General features: G+C 47.8%; 1 protein-coding gene across 1 annotated transcript in view; it reads right to left on the reverse strand.

Annotated features, from left to right (window-relative positions):
* Positions 1–4,083: 4,083 nt before the first annotated feature.
* Positions 4,084–20,189, reverse strand: part of CABP7 (calcium binding protein 7) — an 81,148-nt gene continuing 65,042 nt past the window's right edge. Inside the window, exons 3-5 of the mRNA XM_063144217.1 lie at positions 15,360–15,472; positions 10,052–10,205; positions 4,084–4,236 (exon numbers count right to left, since the gene is read on the reverse strand). Of these exons, the coding sequence (XP_063000287.1) occupies positions 4,109–4,236; positions 10,052–10,205; positions 15,360–15,472 (395 nt within the window). The 3' untranslated portion in view covers positions 4,084–4,108. The remainder of the gene's footprint in view (positions 4,237–10,051; positions 10,206–15,359; positions 15,473–20,189) is intronic.

Genomic DNA, 20,189 nt, shown 5'->3' on the forward strand with positions numbered 1-20,189 from the left:
GGCCTGCAATGGTGAAGAGGATGTGCACGTGGCCTGCAATGGTGAAGGGGATGTGCACGTGGCCTGCAATGGTGAAGAAGATGTGCACGTGGCCTGCAATGGTGAAGAGGATGTGCACGTGGCCTGCAATGGTGAAGAGGATGAGCATGTGGCCTGCAATGGTGAAGAGGATGAGCATGTGGCCTGCAATAATAATAATAATAATTATTATTATTATTATTATTATTATTATTATTATTATTATTATTATTTATTTATATAGCACCATCAATGTACATGGTGCTGTACAGAGTAAAACAATAAATAGCAAGACCCTGCCGCATAGGCATATATTCTAATAAAATCATAATAAAACAATAAGGAGGGGAAGAGAATGCACCAAACAGGCAGTATAAAAGTCGTGGCCTGCAATGGTGAAGAGGATGAGCACGTGGCACGCAATGGTGAAGAGAATGTGCACGTGGCCTGCAATGGTGAAGAGGATGAGCACATGGCCTGCAATGGTGAAGAGGATGTGCATGTGGCCTGCAATGGTGGAGAGGATGTGCACGTGGCCTGCAATGGTGGAGAGGATGTGCAGCTCCCAGAGGTGCTTGTCAGTCGTCCTCTGCTGGGATGTGGGCCTTCGGCACGTGCCTACCCCTGACGATACCACAAATGCAGAAACAGGCATTTTTACAGGGAGTTGTTATGCACTTAAACCATTCGTGGCCCAGATCTGTGGAATGCAAATCTATGTAAGTTCTGCAAATGCGGTCTTATATCTATATGCAAATTTAGAAATAATGACTAGGATTTATTTAAATTCAACAGGAGACAAAGAATGCCGGTTAAACCCTCATCCAAGTCATCTCAAATAACATAAAACCTTCCGTTAATTTGTACCCTGTCCCAGTTCATCCCAAACCAATGGAAGAAAGCCACACACATCCCAAAGTGTAATTGCCTTCCATTGGTACCCATGGGCACTCGGGGCTCTTATCGGTGGGCCCTGCTTGCGTGGGGCACCTCGGCGGGTGCCCAGACATACCTACTGTTAATGTCGCCCTTGTCTGAGTAGGAGTGTGTTGCAAGATCCAGAAACCAGCATTGGGGAAAGGATTAGCGCCCCCTCCCCCCAGGACTGTGGCACCGACCAAAACCAGAATGCCTTCTGGTTTGTTTGTTTGTCTTAAAAGCCATTCAGACATCTACTCAAATACAGAATCATAGACCCTGTTCAGACAACACGCTAAGCCACAGTGGTTAAGCATCCTGAGCGAAACATTGACTTAACGCATTGTGTGAACTCTTTCTAACTATGGTGGCTACATAACCACGGTTGCTGCAAAAGGGTTAGCAGCTTACCCATGGTTTTTTAGTGTGTTGTCTGAACAGGCCCATAGAATTGTAGAGTTGGAAGGGGCCTATAAGGCCACTGAGTCTAAACCTGTACTTAATGCATCTTGCATTTCATTTTTGGATCTGTTTGGGGCCCTTAAATCCCAATTTTTATGAATTTGCTATCTTGGCCTAATTTAGGGAAACCGTTTGGACGGAGGCAGCAACAGCAAGGTGAGGGTTGGGAAGAGAAATACCCAAGCATGGGTTAATCGTTCCATTTCATGTGTCCCTCGTTCTCTTTTTTCCTCCAGTCTTAATTTCGGTTCATCCCGGATTTTCAGTATTTTTCTTTTTAAGTTTGCATGACAATTCGTAAGCATTTTTGTGTACATTTCTCCTGATATGTGCATTTTTCTACACAATTCAAAAAAATTTTTTTTTACTAATATACAAATTTTTGTATCTGCTTCCCCTTAATACACATATTATTTGCATGCATTTTTAGATTGGAAAGCTCAGTTACAATATCCGGAGAAGCACGAAATTGGATGGAGCACTGAGTTTTGGTTCACGAATTGACTCAAACGCGCAAAATTAAGTAAGTTCGCATTGAAATGTGAAGTGGACAAATTTCTCCCCATCCCTAACCAGGAAGCTTCTGCTCTGAATCTCTGGAAAAAGAAAAGGTTTTTTTTAAAAAAGCCTTCGCCAACTTGGTATTCTCCAGATGTGCTCTCCAGCTATGCCGGCTACGGGATCCTGGGAATTGTAGTCCAATGCAACTGGAGGGCACCAGGTTGGGGAAGGCTGGGCTGAAGAAATACTTGTGTGTATTATCATAGAATCATAGAATAGCAGAGTTGGAAGGGGCCTACAAGGCCATCGAGTCTAACCCCCTGCTCAGTGCAGGAATCCACCCTAAAGCATCCCTGACAGATGGTTGTCCGGCTGCCTCTTTCTTGAAGGCCTCTGGTGTGGGAGCGCCCACAACCTCCCTAGGTCACTGGTTCCATTGTCGTACTGCTCTAACAGTCAGGAAGTTTTTCCTGATGTCCAGCTGGAATCTGGCTTCCCTTAACTTGAGCCCGTTATTCCGTGTCCTGCACTCTGGGAGGATCGAGAAGAGATCCTGGCCTTCCTCTGTGTGACAACCTTTCAAGTATTTGAAGAGTGCTATCATGTCTCCCCTCAATCTTCTCTGCTCCAGGCTAAACATGCCCAGTTGTTTCAATCTCTCTTCATAGGGTGTAGTCAGTTGTACACAGGGAAAAGATTGTACCTTTTTGATGAGAACATTTCTACATCCGTTGGTAACCATCTCTCATGTTTACGTGTTAAACAGGAAGTGGAAAAGCGCTAGAGAGACTTCAGGAACGTGGTCTGATCAGCATCTTTTTCTTTTTTAAGTTTAAGAATTGACTTGTGGCAGGGAAAAAAAATACATTCATGGAAAGAAAGCGTGGAAAGGGTGACAGTTCGTTTGATCTAGCCACAGTATAACAAGAACTGACAGCTTGCAAGTTAAAAGTTGGACAAATTCAAATTAGAAATAAGGCACAATATATGTATAGATATAGATATAGATATATTTCTTAAAACAGGGAAATGGTTCACTGTTGAGACAGGCTGTCCAGGAAAAGGGTTCGAGTTCTCCATCGCTCAGAAGACTCCGCTTCAAGACAGTAGGGTTATAAAAGAGACGTACTACCCTAGCCGGATAACATTATACTGGGCTCAGTGGAAAGGAATTAGTACCATCAAGATGGCGGAGTGACGATTTCACGGGTGCCCTCTGACTTTTTATATACAGTTATGGTGACACTGTGAGTAGATGGTTCAGGGCACCAAGGAGGTGGAGTCTCTTACATCTCCTGGACCATTCTGCCCCAGCGGCCCGACAGGAGAAATCCCTCCATGCCGGGTGTGGCCTGCCATGGAATGTCTACATGCAGCGATCATGAGAACAGCCACGGGAGCCGCACCCACGGCAATCCAACGTTTTGCTGGTGCCTTCCATCCGAACCATCCCCAGATCCACGTAATGCAGGCTCTAGTAAGACCCCCCCTCCCCAGATTGGGGACGGGGGGGTGGGGAGAGAGGGGGGGAAAGTGCATAGATGCTGGAAAGAGCCTGCAAAGGGGGAGTCGGACGCCGCTGCAAACAGCGAGTGATTGGTGTCCAGCCCTTGTGTTGATGTTCATGCAACGCCCGAATCTTGGATAGAAAATCCCGACGCATGTGTATTGCTTAACTGATTATTCGGTTTATCATAAATATATATATATTATATATATAATATTTTTATATATATTTCATAGGATTCTAATATCCGATTATAAAAGTACACAGTATTGCATCATTCAGATTGGGAGGGGGGAGAGGAGGGGGGGAGAAGGTACTCCATGCACTTTTACATGCTTTTAAAGTTTAGTTTAAAAGTTCCACCATGCGGGTCCCAGTGACTCCCTTAGCTGGGTGGAGCTGGGCCCACCCTGGGGAAACCATTGCCCTCTGTCGAGAAGCCAGCTGCTTCTCCAGTCAGCAGGGTGGGCAGGGGAGCCCCTCAGAGACCGGAGGAAAGGAAGGTGAGTTTATGTGTGTGTGCAGGAGATTTACTGTGGAGGAATTACAATTCCCCACCCCCAGCCCTGGCCGTCGTGGCTATAGGTATTTATAGATATGGAAAGTTTGTTTTCTCCATTTGTTCTTCAAGGAAGTCCATCTGTCCATTCATCCATCTTTCCGCCCGTCCGTCCGCCCGCCCGTCTGTCCGTCCGCACGGGGCTACTTCATGCCGCTTCGCAGCACCTGGTTGGCGGCAATCAACATGACGCTGATGATGAAAGCAATGGCGAAAGCGCAGATGAGGCTTTTCCGGACACACGTCTGTCTGATCTGTTGGTTTGAACAGGCTGCGGTTGGCGGCGCAGAGGTCAGACAGTGGGATGGGTGAGTTGTGGTGTGTGGAGCGAAGTGGAGATTGAAGACAAAAATGGGAAAGGGAGAAAGAGAGAAAGAGAGAGGAGAGGTCAGTGTGGCATACTTTCGTAATAATGCCAGGGAAGGGATGCAGCTCTGTCTCCCAGTCCATAGATCCTCCAGCCCTTGACAGCCAGAACTTCCTTTAAAAAACAGCTCTGTTTTGCCTCATCCCAAACACATCCCCATACATAAGCACTCAGCAGGAAAAAACGAACAGGTGTTGCTATTATTTTGTAAGCATGGATGCTGTCTTCTCAAATAGTCAGACAATGAGAGCGAGTAACGCTGCCTTGAAGACTCCTCTTGGCTCCTCCCTTTGATTAACATTGTTTTTATTATCTCTCTTTTCTCGCTCGTGGTGGTTTTTCTAGATGTACATGATGGGCTTTGCCATGTCTATTGTTATCATCATCATCATCATCATCTCTCTTTTCTCACTCGTGATTTTTTCTAGATGGACATGACAGTTTTGCCAAGCTATGCTGTCCTGTACTGATTTAGGAGCTATTATTATTATTATTATTATTATTATTATTATTATTATTATTATTATTATATTTCTATACCTTCCAATAACCGAAGCTCTCTGGGCAGTTTACAACGATTCAGTTATACTATTTTTTGAAAGGGGGAAAGTGGAATAGATCCTGCATTGTCAGACAAAACTGCATCAAGATTCATCGCTGATATAGGTTGCAGAATCCAACGTTTCTCAGAGCGGAATTTGGAGCACCTTGGGAACATCAGAAGCTGCCTTAGACCAGCTCAGTGCTGTCTACATTGACTAGCGATGGCCCTCCATGGTTTCAAGCAGGGATCTTTCACTTCCCTCGGACCTTCCTCATACCACGCACACATTCTGCTACTGTGATATGGACCTACCCAGCGGAGGCTGGCGGATCCGACATCAGTGGGGTGATGAATCCACTCTGAGTTTCCATCAGAACCAGTCAGAACTCTAAAGAGGGCAGCCCGTTTACTAACAGGGACTGGCCAGTGAGACCACATCATGCCAGTCCTTTTATAACTTCATCGGCTGCCAGTCCAGGTCCGGGCCTGATTCAAAGTGCTGGTACTAACATTCAAAGCCCTAAACAGCTTGGGGCCAGGCTATCTGAAGGAATGCCTCCTCCCATATGTACCTGCCCAGACCTTAAGATTATCTACAGGGGTCCTTCTCCATGAGCCCCTGCCAAAGGGAGTGAGGCAGGTGGCTACTAGGAGGAGGGCCTTCTCTGCTGTGGCACCCCGGCTGTGGAATGAGCTCCCCAGAGAGGTCCGCCTGGCGTCTACACTGTATTCTTTTTGTCGCCAACTGAAGACCTTTTTATTTTCTCAGAAATTTAATACCTAATTTAACTTAAATTTAAACTTCGCTGTTTTAATTCCATATTTTAACCTATATCGATTTCTGCTGTGTGGTTTTAATCCTGGTTGTGCTTTTTAGATTGTATTTTGTATTTGTGCTTTTAGATTGTTGGTTGCTTTATTATGCTCTTCGCGGTTTTAATTTTTGTGAACCGCCCAGAGAGCTTCGGCTATTGGGCGGTATAGAAATGTAATAAATAAATAAATAAATAAATAAATAAAGAAAGAAAGAAAGAAAGAAAGAAAGAAAGAAAGAAAGAAAGAAAGAAAGAAAGAAAAAGTTCCAACTGGTTCTGATGGCAACCCGGAGCTGATTCGCCGCCCCACTGACTCCAGAGCCACCAGCCTCCGCCGTACCCGCCTTTGCACAGGGCACCTCCACTCTGCTTGCCCTCTGGGACAGGAGCCGCTCCGCGTGTCTCCTGCTTATAGCCATGGGAGCTAAGTTGGCATCGCAAGAATGCCTGTGCTTAAAATAACCCCCTAGCGTGCCTTGCTCGACGTCCCCCTGCCGCACAGCCCCTGCCCTCCCTGCCATGCTCAGGGATCCTTCGCCAGCGTTGGATGCAACTTCTGGGGACCTGCGCCCTCTGGCCTGCGGCCTGCTGAAAGCCTGGCTCGGTGACCTGGCAGGCAAAACGGTGCTTCCTCAGCTTGGCCCCACACAGCCGCCTCTTGCATTAACATTCAGAGCAGCCTGTAGCCTAAATCGAGCTGCCACTTCCCTAATTAAACAGAAGAGAGTGAGGAGAGGAGGCGTGCGGGAACAAACAGGCCCAGTGGCCTTGCCAGGACCAGCTTGACACGGAACACGCGGGACGTTTGTCCCAGTTCTTCTCTCAGGGAAATGAACCTTCAGCCACCTGCTTTGCCTCCGTCTTTCCCTTGGCTCCTGGGCGGCTGCATTGCAGGTTCTTGGGGATGGATGGGGATTGCAGCCCTTCGCACGCCTCCGTGTGAATTTTTACGGCTTCATATTAGAGGGCTTGTATGCTTTTATGGACACCGCCCTGGGATTGCCTTTGGGGACGAAGGGACGGTGCGAAATAGGTTCAGGTAAATGGAAATGCAGTTGAGCTAGGCGCCGGAAAAAATATCTTTTTCCTCCTCTGGACCTGCGTTTAGAGCTAGTACTAAGCCAAAGTGAGCGGTGAGAGCAGGGCTGGGCCAAAGGCAGCTTGAAGGAGGCTGCAGGTGCGCTCTTTAAGCCATCGGTGTAGGCCTCTGGCAAGGACAGTCTGCGTAGTAGCACACGGTGGGAGGCGAGAGAGACAGAGACAGAGAGAAACAGGGAGAGACAGACACACACATGCACGCACACACAGACTCAGCGAGAGAGACACACAGGGAGAGACATACACACACACACACACACACACACACACAGAGACTCGCAGAGAGAGAGACACACACAGAGAGAGACAGACAGACAGAGAGAGAGAGGCAGAGAGAGACAGAGACAGACACACACACACACACACACAGACAGACACACACACAGAGAGAGAGAGACAGACAGACGAACAGAGAGAGAGAGGAGGACATGGCAGAGAAGAGAGAGAGAGGAAAGGAAATGGCAGAAAAGGGGGGCATGGTAAAGAGCATGCAAGAGACTAACATGGCAGAGAGGGAGAGAGGGAGAGACAGTAACATGGGGTAGAGAGAGAGAGAGACTGGCATGGCAGAGAAAGAGGGAGAGACGTGTGGCAGAGAGTGTGAGAGAGTAAGAGACACGAACATGGGGTGGGGGGGAGAGATAGTGTGTCGTGTTCATGCCTGTTCCCCCTGGCATGCACACGTGCTGGCAAGCTGACACGAGGCACTCACATCAGTGAGACTTCTTTTATTGAGGAAATCACACGGTAGACAAACTTGATGGTTACACAGGGCATGGCTACACCTCCCGGCAATCCAGGAGGGAGGGGGGAGGATCTCACGATAGGTTGATTGCGAGATCCTCCCCCTGCATTCACACGTGGCACGCAATGTCCAGGGAGGAAGGAGGACGTCACACCCACCATTTTTTTAAAAAAGAAAGACAGGACCTGGAGTGCACCTGCGCTCCGGTGCAAAAGTACTTTTTTTTAAAAAAAGAAAAAAGTCCCGACCCCGCTCCCCCCCCCCCGATGGCCCTGGACTCTCATCCAAGCCCGGCTCCTTTCCTCTGATGTCCCCCACTACTTGCAGGGAAAAGGGAAGAAGCTGGGACAGCTGGCCAGACCAGCCGCGGTCCTCAGGATTGTTCCGGGACCACAGCAAAAAACGAGAAAAAAGGGTATGGTAATATCCCAGGGAAATGGAGGGATCATCCTTCCCTGCTCATGGGATCCCCTATGTGTCATGTGGATGCACAGGGACGATCCCAGGACGATCCCCAGGATATCACCTGGTGTAGACATGCCCAAAGTCTCCAAAACACACTTAAAGCTGAACGACAGAGAGGGAGAGAGAGACTGGCATAACAGAGAGAGGAAGGTGGGTGTGGCAGAGAAAGAGAGAGAGAGATTGGCATGGAAGAGAGGGGGACAGCAGAGGGTGTGGGAGACTTACTTGGGGATGGTGGAGAGAAAGAGAGAGAGGGAAAGAGAGAGAGAGAGAGAGAGAGAGAGAGAGAGAGAGAGAGAGAGGGCCGGTGCCAGACTATTTTGCGTCCTAGGCATCCTGAAGCCGACCCCCGCGCCCGCTCCTGGCTTCGAAGCCAGGACGCTGGGGTTGGGGGACAGGGCGGTGGCTTCGAAGTGGCGCGCCCGGAAGTGGCTTCCGAGCGCGCCGTTCTGAAGCTGCCACCCCGCCCTGCCCCCAACCCCAGCTTCTTGGCTTTGAAGCCCTGGCTTTGAAGCCCTGGCTGGAGTTGGGGGGTGGCCGGGGCAGCGGCTTTGGAACAGCGCACCCGGAAGCCGCTCTAAGAGAGCAGCTTCCGGGTGCGCCGTTCGGCGCCCTCCTTTCCTTGGTGCTCTAGGCCGCCGCCTGAGCTGCCTCTATGGCAGCGCCAGCCCTAGAGAGAGAGACCCCTTCCTGCTGTGGTGCAGCTAGGCAATTTTAGATCTGGCACCTAACAGTCTGATTGAGGGGGCGCTGGGGGTGGGGTGCTTTAGACAGCCATTTCGTATTTCTTCTGTCGTGATGCACACTACCGATAATCCCTCTTCGCTCCCCTCCCACCGCCACCCCATGCTTTCCAATCGCTTCTTCCTTCCTGATATGCATGACAATCAGTCAGTGAGATTAATCTATCAAAATCCTGTTCAATCAGCTGAAAAGAAAAGACAGCCCCAATTAATTGGGCAGCAAAGTTGTTGTGGTGTTTGTTTGTTTGTTTTAAAAAAACGTTCATTATTTTTTAATATAAGTGCTTATACAAACTGCAGATGGTAGGTGCTATCTTAGAAGAACAGAAAGCAAGAAGACAAGGTGCCCTCAAAGGTACCAAGGGGACTGGGTCTATTTAAGCCCGATGTCTTCCAGAGACAAAAGCTCAGAATCTTATGATTTGGGGGGGGGGGATCTTATCGAATGCAAATGCTGAAAACAAACTAAGGACACATCCCTATGTATGTCTAGAGAAAAATAAAGCCTACAATTTCCAGCACCCTCCCAGACAACATCACTGTCTGCATTGAGCAGGGGGTTGGACTCGATGGCCTTGTAGGCCCCTTCCAACTCTGATATCCTATGATTCTATGATAAACATGAAGAAAAGGGCAACGAAAATGATCAGGGGGCTGGAGCATCTCCCCTAGGAGGGAAAGTTACAATTGCTGGGATTGTTCAGCTTGGAAAACGGAGGCTAAGGGTTACTTCTCCCCTACCAACCTGCCTGGTTACTGAGGTCATCTGAGGGCTTGCTCCTGGTGGTTCCACATAGATCCATCCTCCGATTGGAGTCCACCAAGGGAAGAGCCTTCAGCGTGGTGGCCCCCCTCCTGTGGAATTCCCTGCCTCTGGAGGTCAGGCAGGTGCCAACTTTCATAGAATCATAGAATAGCAGAGTTGGAAGGGGCCTACAAGGCCATCGAGTCCAACCCCCTGCTCAATGCAGGACTCCTTTCAGCGCCTCCTGAAAACATCATTATTCCAGGAAGCCTTTTCTTAATGTCCACCCAGGAGTCACTGTATTTGCTTCTTTTAAGATCTGTTTTAAGTTTGTCCCCCCTGTTTTTATTTTCATTTTATCTTGTACACTGATCTGATATTTTCAATGGGGAGCAGTATATAAATATTGTAAATGAATAAATGGCAGCGGCTGCTGCTGACCCATCAGAATTGGTCCTGCTGGGTGTGTGAGGAGAGTCACGTTGGGTAGGGAGCTGTGACCCAAATTCCCACGGCTCCCAGATCCAAGTCCCCGGAGCACCTCCTGGACAAAGGCTCACTTACTTTCCACGTCAACGGGACACTCCTCGGCGTTCCCCATGTGGCTCTCCTCCTCGGTCATGATGATATTTTCGATGTCCTTCATGGAGAGGTGTTCGCAGAAGGTGTCGTACAGCAGCCGCTTCAGCTCGTCCACCGTCAGCTTTTGCATGTCGCACTGCGGAGGAGGGAGAGGCATTGCGGGATGGTCACACCTTCTGGCGCCATTATAGAGTGTTTGGGCTGAGCCAGGTGCATGCACAAAGGCGCACGTGCACACTCACACGCACACACGCACACCAACCGCTTGGCAAAGAACCCGTCGGCAACTCTAACACCCAATTCCAGAGCCCGAGGTACTACAGGCTCTGGCTTTCCCTTAGGAATGTCATATGGTCTTTTCTCCTGGTCTCTCCCAAGTTTCAGGTTTCCCCAACCCCTCTCTCCAAGAAACATACCACCCGCGAATTTGATTCAGTTTGTTTCAACCCTGGAAGTTGTCGTTTTACTGGAGCAAAGAGCAATGGCCCAAAGGTCATCAATACTCAAGCACAGAAACCTGCCAGGATCAGTCCCGTTCTGGGGGGCTGGGTTTCGGAGCCTGAATTGCACGCGAAGAAGAAGGAGACGTATACCAGCCGAGATAGGAAGGGAGGGAGGAAATTCTTCAAGACTCTCCAGGAGTCAAGGAGGAATCTTCCCAGGAACTTATCGGACAGGACGCCCAGGCTCAGAGATCATCCTCTCCACTCCTGGGATCTCAGTCTTTGTCGGAGGCTGAAGAAGAAGGAGACATATACCAGCCAAGATAGGAAGGGAGGGAGGAAATTCTTCAAGACTCTCCAGGAGTCAAGGAGGAATCTTCCCAGGAACTTATCGGACAGGACGCCCAGGTTCAGAGATCATCCTCCCCACTCCTGGGAACTCAGTCTTTGTCAGAGGGGGAGGGAACATCAGAGTTGAGAGATCCCAGAGTCTGCCACAGGGTCAAGCGGGTGGAGTTGAGAGGAGGTGGGAGGTGGTCTGCTAGGTTAGCCACTTGCCAGTGGTTTCAATTCAAAGACCCTTCCTGAAGGAAGGATTCAGTAAAAGCCTGTTGGGCACTGAGGGAAACGCTCCATTCAGCTGATAGGCAATTGACTTGCTTTGCTAGGCTATTTAAGCTTAGAGGATGGCTCCTAGCGTTCACGCTCCCTTCAGGTCTGAAGAGGTGTCTATTTACTGAATAAAGATTTTGTAGATTGCACGGCAGACCTCTTTATTGTCACACATCTCAGTGGGAGGGCTTGGAATCACAACACCACCCCTCTATGGCCACTTATCTGGCCCCATCATTCCCGGTTGCGCCCTAGTGCTGCACAAAGTTTCCCTAGCTGGAGAAACATGTTGGCCCTGTTCAGAAGACACTTTAAACCATGGCTTTAACCATAGTGGTTAAGCCAGAAAGCCAGGCTGTGTTCAGAAGACACCTTAAACCACGGCTTTAACCACGGTGGTTAAGCCAGAAAGCCAGGCTGTGTTCAGAAGACACCATAAACCACGGCTTTAACCACGGTGGTTAAGCCAGAAAGCTGGGCTGTGTTCAGAAGACACCTGGCGTTAACCACGGTGAATGAAGCAAAAAGCCTTCTTAACTGTAGTTAAAGCCATGGTTTAAGGTGTTTTCTGAACGGGCCCAGTGTATCTAAGCTTTTGCACCTTGGAGCACTCCTTTAGAGTTCTGACTGGTTCTGATGGAAACCCAGAGCGGATTCATCGCCCCACTGACCTCGGAGCCACACACACATACACAGTTAGCATGAAAGAACTCCTAGTCCAGGAATTGGAATTTCTTTTCAGCTCCAGAACTGATCAGAACCCACAGTCCTTCCACACAAGAGCCCAGTCCTGGCTACCCTCTTTCCCCAGCTTTCTTCATTTTGACAGTATTTTTTTTTTAATTTTTAATTTCTTAGCTTTAGGGTGGATTCCTGCATTGAGCAGGGGGTTGGACTCCATGGCCTTATAGGCCCCTTCCAACTCTACTATTCTATGATTCTATGATTCTTTTTGAGCTACAACAAACAAACAAAAGGAAAAGACAGGTGTGGGAAGACACAAAACAAACAACAGCAACAAACAACAACAACAACAACAACAACAATGCAACAGATACAAAAAACACACACCATCCATTCACGGTAACTGTTCACTAGGTCTTTTTCTTCTTTTTAAATTAACAGTGTTGTGGATGGTTCATTTTGCCAGTGTAATATTTGGAGATTGGGACGGGGCAGAGTCATTTTTTTCCTGGGAATCAGAAAGCCTTGTTGATCTACTGCTGGTCACCCAGGGCTATACCATTAGATCCCTGATCTATCTTCTGCCCACCCTATGCGTCTTGTCCAAAAAACATCTGGAACAGCAGGAGTGGCTGTTTTGAAAAAGGACAAGCTCATACCTCCTGTGGCCTTGTGCTTTTCAGCAGCCGAAAAAGAAAGTCCAGAGGAAGCAGCCCAGCCATTTTGAAAGCACCCCAGAGCAAAAAAAAAAAAAAAAAAAAAAAAAAAAAGGGGGGGGGAAAGGGCCGCAGATGGAATGTACAAGTTGGGGGAAAGAGGTGAGAGAGGGTGGGTGGGTTGGCCCAGCTCAAGAAATGTTCAGAACTTGGGCATTTTGCTACCATATGTTGTACCCAGATGATGCAAGACAATCATGGGTGTCAATTTTGTCTGAAGCTCCACATTTTGTAAAAAAACTGACCCTTCCTATGGTGTAGTGGAGTCAGGGCTCACAGAGAGGGAGAGATGGGGCAGCAGGCCCACCCCATTGGCTCAGCTGGGTGACCAGCAGCCATTTTGCTCCTCCTCTCCCTCATTTATCAGCAGCCATTCCATCAAGCTGCAGCAGAGGGAGAGATGGGATAGCAGGGCCCGCTCCATCAGCTCTGCTGAGAGACCATCGGCACTGGGCTCTTCCTCCTTTGGAGTAGTGGAGGCAGGGTTCACAGGGACGCAGCACCAACGCTTTTTGATTATCAGCGATGCTGGTGATATCTGGCATCCCGTTCAGGATTCCCTATAGAGTGTATCATAGCTGCAACCCTCACAAGCACAGATGTGAAAATGGATTCTCCCAGCAATAATATATTGTGAGCTGCTGCAATGCAAAGTATTTTGGGGTTGGCTTGTTCTTGATCTTTGTTGGACTCTGCTTCTTGGACTATGTATTGTATATGGCTGCTTGTGTTTTGACCTTGGCTGCTCTTCAGACCTCTTTTTCGGAACTGTCACTCTTACTGGGTAAAGCTGGACTTTTGACCATTGACTACTTCTTGACTTGTTTTTGGATTGCCCCTTAATTCAACCTAACATTGAGCCTAATCCAGCCATGACAGGACAAGCTGCTCTTCACAGAAGGAGAGATGGAGCAGTCGGGCCCACTCCATCGGTTCAGCTGGGTAAGCAGCAGCCACATGTCTCTTCGTCTTCCTCATTTATCAGCAGCTGTTCCATCAAGCTGCAGCAGAGGGAGAGCTGGGACAGCAGGGCCCTCTCCATTGGCTCTGTTGAGAGACCATTTCCATTGGGCTCCTCCTCCATTGGAGTAGTGGAGGGAATTTATGTATTTATTTATTTATTGCATTTATTTCACACAGGGATGCAACGCCAGCACTTTTTGATCAACAGGGATGATGACACCTCTGCCACCCCCCAGGATCTCCTATTGCCTTTGAGTTTAGCTGCAAACCTCACAATAGCAGGTAGGAAAATGGATTCTTCCCGCAACGATATATTGTTGTGAGCTATTGCAATGCAACATATTTTGGTGGTTGTCTTGCTCCTGAATGGGCAATTAAGGTTTACAAGAGACCTGCAAAAGTCATGTATAAGCCTGCATTTTTGGACTCTCCTTCGGGATGTGGCTACGATGAATGCCTGTAGTTCAGATGTTACCACTACACCACTGGGCAATGGTTCATTTCCAGATCGATTCGGGAGCTGATGTCTGAGTTATTTCAGAGGAGACCAACCAAGGATTCGAGGACTCCCCCCAAACGGCACAAGGCAGAGCCTGATCTCTTCCGGCAGGCCTACCCAGTGGAATTTTAGGATGTTTTTAGGATGTTTTAATAATGTGTACTATGTTTTTAATCAATTTTATGTATTTATACTTATTGTTGTTCTCCCCCTCGATCCAAATGGAGAGGCGGGTAAGAAATAAAATTATTATTATTATTATTATTATTATTATTATTATTATTATTATCGCCAAGGGAGTAGCCTATATGGTCTCGGCTGCTTTGCCACACAAACAAGTGTTCATCGCGGATGTCGAGGTGACAGGTTGGACCACCTCCTCGGTTGCGGTTGCGCAGCCGGATTGGGACTCTTGAAAACAGCAGGGAAAATAGAAGGAGTGTTTGGATACTAGGGTGGCCACGTACGCATGGCTGAAAAGGAGGAACCTCCTCGCCAAAGAAGACGACCCAGGTGCGCATAAGATAGGCAGGTGCTAATTTTTAGGCATAGATGCAAATTTAGAAATACTTGCTGTAATTTAAATAGAAAAGGCGTGGGTAGGTTTAGACCCACAGGGCAAATGGTTTGGTGGTTTCTACAGTCTGCCCCTCCCCCCCCGCATCCTAAAATGTTGAAATCTCTCTCTTAAGGCTTAGTTTCAGCCAGTGCGAGCTTTAAGGTAGAATAGGCTGGCATTTGGGGTGTTTTGGCAATGCCCACTTTTGACAATGGCTCCACCCACTACTGGAAAGCGTCCCCTGAGGGCTTCTCTGAAATTGAATTTAGCCTTAAGGCCAATATAGGTTCCACACAGCTGAAATAGAAGTACAATCCACCTGACCATGTGACCTGTGTGCCTGTTTGCCATCGGTTTGCCATCCAGGTGCTGTTGTCTGGCCACTTCAAGGCCCCTGGTCCACTTTCCCTTCTCAGGGGTCTTTCTCTTTAATCCCAAATTGTACCGGACAGTCAATCAAATAGAGGACTCTCCTCTATAAAGTATGGCCACCCTAGTGGAGATGCTGGCCCACTAACGAAGTACCATGGACATTGTTTTAAGACTGGATGCCACACCGCCATACAGCATACAAACACCTCACAGAACTCCCGTTCTCATATTCCACAAGGTGGAATATGGAGCCGGAAAAGGATGAAGGAACATGTCAGAACAAAGGAAACCACTGAGCCTACCTCCTGGAGCCCAGCAACGGTCCCGGCCATCAAGAAAAACAGGGGAAATACGGATCTTCAGTACAAATATCTGCAGTGAAATCAAGAAGAGGGCCAGACCATCAGGTGTGAGGGAGAGGGGTGTGTGGGTTTCTCCTTACCTTCCAAAACACGGTGTCAAAGTCCGTGCCGTGGAACTTCTCCGGAATGCCAGAAGTGGAAAGCTTGGGTCCGAGTAACGTCACAAACTCCTCGAAGTCCACTTGCCCGTCACCTGGAAAGGACAGACGCCGCCACAGGTGAGCACGAAGCCGGTGTGAGCCACAGGAAGGGTAAGCCATCGTGCATAAATCATCGAACAGACAAAGGGCGCAATGCTGGACAAGTTTAGATGGAGGAGAAAATCCTATACTCCCCTGCGGGGGAGGCTTTTGTCCATTTATTTATTTATTTATTACATTTATATCTCACCATTTTTCCTCCAAGGAACCCAAGGCGGTGTACATAATCCTCCTTCTCTCCATGATATCCCCACAACAGCAACCCTGTGAGGTAGGCTGGGCTGAGAGTCTGTGACTGGCCCGAAGTCACCCAATGGGTTTTCATGGCTGAGTGGGGACTAGAACCTGGATTTCCCAACTCCCGGTCCAACACTTTCGTCACTGCACCACACTGGCTCTCCTTTGTCACCACTGAGCTCCCAGACCATATCGAGGGCCCTGCACTTGCCAAACTAATTGTACTGGAGAAAACGGTGCTTAAGGTCAAAAGTTTTATAATACCCATTTTATCACTTCTGTCCGCAGGGAGGAAGTAATTTGGCAGAACCACACCATTGGATACAACTAGGGATGTCAGCCATTTCCAAATCTGGCCTTTTTTTTTTAACCCGCCAGCTTGTCTATATAGCTCTGCTTGCATCCATGAGCCGAGTTGTGGGCTTTTCCCCAAATCTGGGACCCTTTTTGACTTAAATAGATGTTTGTCCAAACTGTGGCTGTCATTTGCTTAATTTGTGCCAATTGCAGTCATCATTTGCACAAATTACAGCCACAATCTGCGCAAATGAAGCAAATTATGGCCGCAATGTGTGCAAATACTTAAATACTTAAAAGGTTGTCACACAGAGGAGGGCCAGGATCTCTTCTCGATCCTCCCAGAGTGCAGGACACGGAATCATGGCCTCGAGTTACAGGAAGCCAGATTCCGGCTGGACATCAGGAAAAACTTCCTGACTGTTAGAGCAGTATGACAATGAAACACCTAGGGAGGTTGTGGGCTCTCACACAATAGAGGCCTTCAAGAGGCAGCTGGGCAACCATCTGTCAGGGATGCTTTAGGGTGGATTCCTGCATTGAGCAGGGGGTTGGACTTGAAGGCCTTTTTTTGGCCCCTTCCAACTCTACTATTCTATAATTCTATGATTCTATGAAATTAGGCAAATGATAGTCGCAACGTGTGCAAATTAAGCAAATTTTGGCTGCATTGTGCGCAAATGATAGCACTCTTCAAATACTCAAAAGTTTGTCACACAGAGGAGGGCCAGGATCTCTTCTTGATCCTCCCAGAGTGCAGGACACGGAATAACGGGCTCAAGTTAAAGGAAGCCAGATTCCAGCTGGACATCAGGAAAAGCTTCCTGACTGTTAGAGCAGTACAACAATGGAACCGGTTGCCTGGGGAGGCTGTGGGCTCTCCCACACTAGAGGCCTTCAAGAGGCAGCTGGACAACCATCTGTCAGGGATGCTTTAGGGTGGATTCCTGCGTTGAGCAGAGGGTTGGACTCGATGGCCTTGTAGGCCCCTTCCAACTCTGCTATTCTATGATTCTATGATTCTATGAAATTATGGCTGCAATGTGCACAAATGAAGCAAACTGTCTGCAATTTGCTTTGCAGGAATGACTATTTAAGAAAAAGGGGGGGGAGGGGAATCTGCAAGCTGTCCCATTGGACCAGCTCGTGGGCAAGTGAGCTGAAACCCAGGGGGCGAAATTGATGAAAGCTCAGCCCATTCACACCCCCAGATGGATTCCTCTGACATCCCCAGACGCAACCCAATGAATCTGTGGGTGAGTACAGGGGCACTAATGCAAGAAACTCCTACTGTGAAAGCAATGGACGTGCGTTAGGCGAGCGCGTCGACCGGCAGACAAATGCACAGCCCGGCGCTCTGGCTGCCTGGACAAATGGCAAACGGCTGTGAGTCAACCCGCCTCCCTCACCCCTCCTCAGCGGAGCAGGCGAAAAGGTTAAAGAGCCCATTAGGGGAAGCGGCTCACAGATTAAAAATTTGGCAAGGGAGTCAATAACCCCTGAAATTGAGACAGGGCTGCGGCCTCCCCCAGGAGAGCATCTGTCTACCCTGGTGATTGGGCGAGGCGCTCAGACGAGGCGGCACGGCCTCCGGGATAACGATTAGGGGATGCCAGAGTTAATTATTGCAGCGGTTGCCTGGACAGCTTTGTTCATCTGTCACTGCGAGGCAGGCCTAGCCCAATGCAGCAGCGGAAACCGAAGGGATACCACACGTCACTGCCATATAATCCAATGTTAAGGTTCCCGCCTACGAAAACACCTAATCAAGAACGGCAGTTTCACCTTTCCTTTGAAACAGCCTCACCCAGATGTGTTGGACTACAACTCCCACCATCCCCAGCCTGCTCAAATTGATGGGAGTTGTAGTCCAGCAACCCTGGAGAGCGCCAGGTTGGGGAAAGCTGACCTCATGCAGGTTTAAGGACTATTGTAGAATGGGGAAATGGCAACTAAAACTATCTAGGGGCTGGACGCTAGAGCAACTCCACTATGAGGAAAGGTTACAACCGCTGGTGCTGGCTGTTTATTTATTTATTTATTTAATTAATTAATTACATTTATATACCGCCCCACAGCCGAAGCTCTCTGGGCAGTTTACAACAATTAAAAATGGTAAACATTAAAAGTATACAAAATTTAAAAACCATCAAAAACATAAACAGTATAAAAACAACAGTATCCAAAGTTATCCAACAGTTATCCGAAACTAAACAGTATCCACAGTTTAGTTTAGACAAGAGGCAAGGAAGGGGGAGATATATGATAGAGGTATTCAGTATGATGCCTGGTGTGGAGAAAGCAGATAGGGGGAATTTTTTCATCTTCTTAATACTAGAATCCAGAGTCATCCCATGAAGTTGATTGGTGGGAGATTCAGGACAGATCAAAGGAGCTATGGAATTCGCTACCACAAGAGGTGGCGATGGCCACCAAATTTGGATAGCTTTAGAAGGGCTTGGATAAATTCCTGGAGGAGAAGGCTAGCATTGACTAAGGCCCTTTCTAAGGGTTATCCCAGGAAGATGGAGGGATCCTCCCTACCTGCTCCCGGGATCCCCTGTGTGGCATTTGGATGCACAGGAAGGATCCTGGGACGATCCCAGGATATAGGGCTGGTCTACACATTCCCTCTTGATGGCTATGCTCCACCTCCAGTATCAGAGGCAGTAACCATATGTACACCATTTGCTGGGGTACATGGGTGGAAGGGTGCTGTTGCACCGTGTACTGTTTGTGGGTTCCTGTTCCTGGTCAACAGTTGGTTGGCCACTGTGCTGGACTAGATGGACTCTTGATCTGACCCAGCAGGGCTCCTCTTAGGTTCTTATGTTGACTCAAGGGTCTTCTAGCTCATAGTTTTGCTGTGGTAGGGACTTCTCCTGCTCCTGTGTTGAACTGTGACGAGAGGACAAGTTTGATATGAGAGGTTTCAGAGTACAGTAGTTCCTTGCATTTTGTACAGATGCTGTATTAATTGGCTTTGTCCAATCCTCCTGTGTTGGCTCTAGGGTGACTTGTCTCTTTCAATGGTATTTCCAATTTTGGCTGCTGGAATGGGGTATATGTGTGTATTTTTGGTTAAAATACGGACTGCATTTCATGATCCTCTTGTTTGTTCCATATATTTATGCATGCTGGACTTATTCACTGTCTTGATTTTTTTACTTTCTGAATGGAAAATTCGTTTATGAGTTTTGTGCAGTATTTTAATTGTTAGATCCTTTTTATTCTTATCTTTTTTTGACATTTTATTTGATAGTATTTCATTCTGTAAGGTAACGTTGTTAGCCGCTTTGTGCATCCTTTTGGATGGAAAAGCAGGATATAAATATAAAGAGTGGGCAAGGTCAACATTTTAGAGAGTTTTACAGTGGGTTAGATGACGGGTTTGGAGTTTCATGTTTTAATGTTCTCCAGTATGAAAAACAACAATTTCAAGCTAGCAAACACGAAAAAGAAGCAGCACATCAGATTGGGGGGAAAAGCCCAGCCTGATCTCTGGAGAACATGGGTTGTTTGTTTGTTGGTTGGTTTAAATCTACGGAGGTTAAAAAAAAGTGCTTTCCCTTCCTGGAGTCTGATAACATAACCTCATTCTACCACCACTGAACTCTTTTGCCTGTGTTGATTTGTCCTAAGCCAATGTCCAACGCCACATCCCATGGCAACAAATCCCAGAAGAAAATAATGGGTTATGTGTGAAGCCCTTTCTCTGCTAAGTCCTGGATCAGTCTCCTGTCAATCAGTTTGGCAATGAATGGAGGTAGGTTGAGGACAGACAACAGGAATTACAGAATTCACTGTCATGAGATGCTGTGGTCATGGCCACTGACTTCAATAGCTTTAAAAGAGGATTAGGCCGATGCATTCATATACAGCAAAGAACACCATCGCGCCATTAATAACGTTTTTTCCAAAAATTATCTTCAAAGTTCTGGTCCAGATAATCTCTTCAAGCTCAAAGGTTTTCTGAATATTTGCTATTTGCAATTGATCTATAATCCTACGATGTTTTGATTTCAAATATTTAATATTTGGTAGATTGTGGCCATAGCTAGACCTAAGGTTTATCCCAGGATTGTCCTGGGGTCAAACCTGTTCATCTAAGTGCCACACAGGGCATCCAGCACTCAGGCAGGGGCGAACCCGGGATGATCCTGGGATAAACCTTAG

The sequence above is a fragment of the Elgaria multicarinata genome, chromosome 18, assembly GCF_023053635.1.
Source record: "Elgaria multicarinata webbii isolate HBS135686 ecotype San Diego chromosome 18, rElgMul1.1.pri, whole genome shotgun sequence".
Classification (NCBI taxonomy): Eukaryota; Metazoa; Chordata; class Lepidosauria; order Squamata; family Anguidae; genus Elgaria; species Elgaria multicarinata.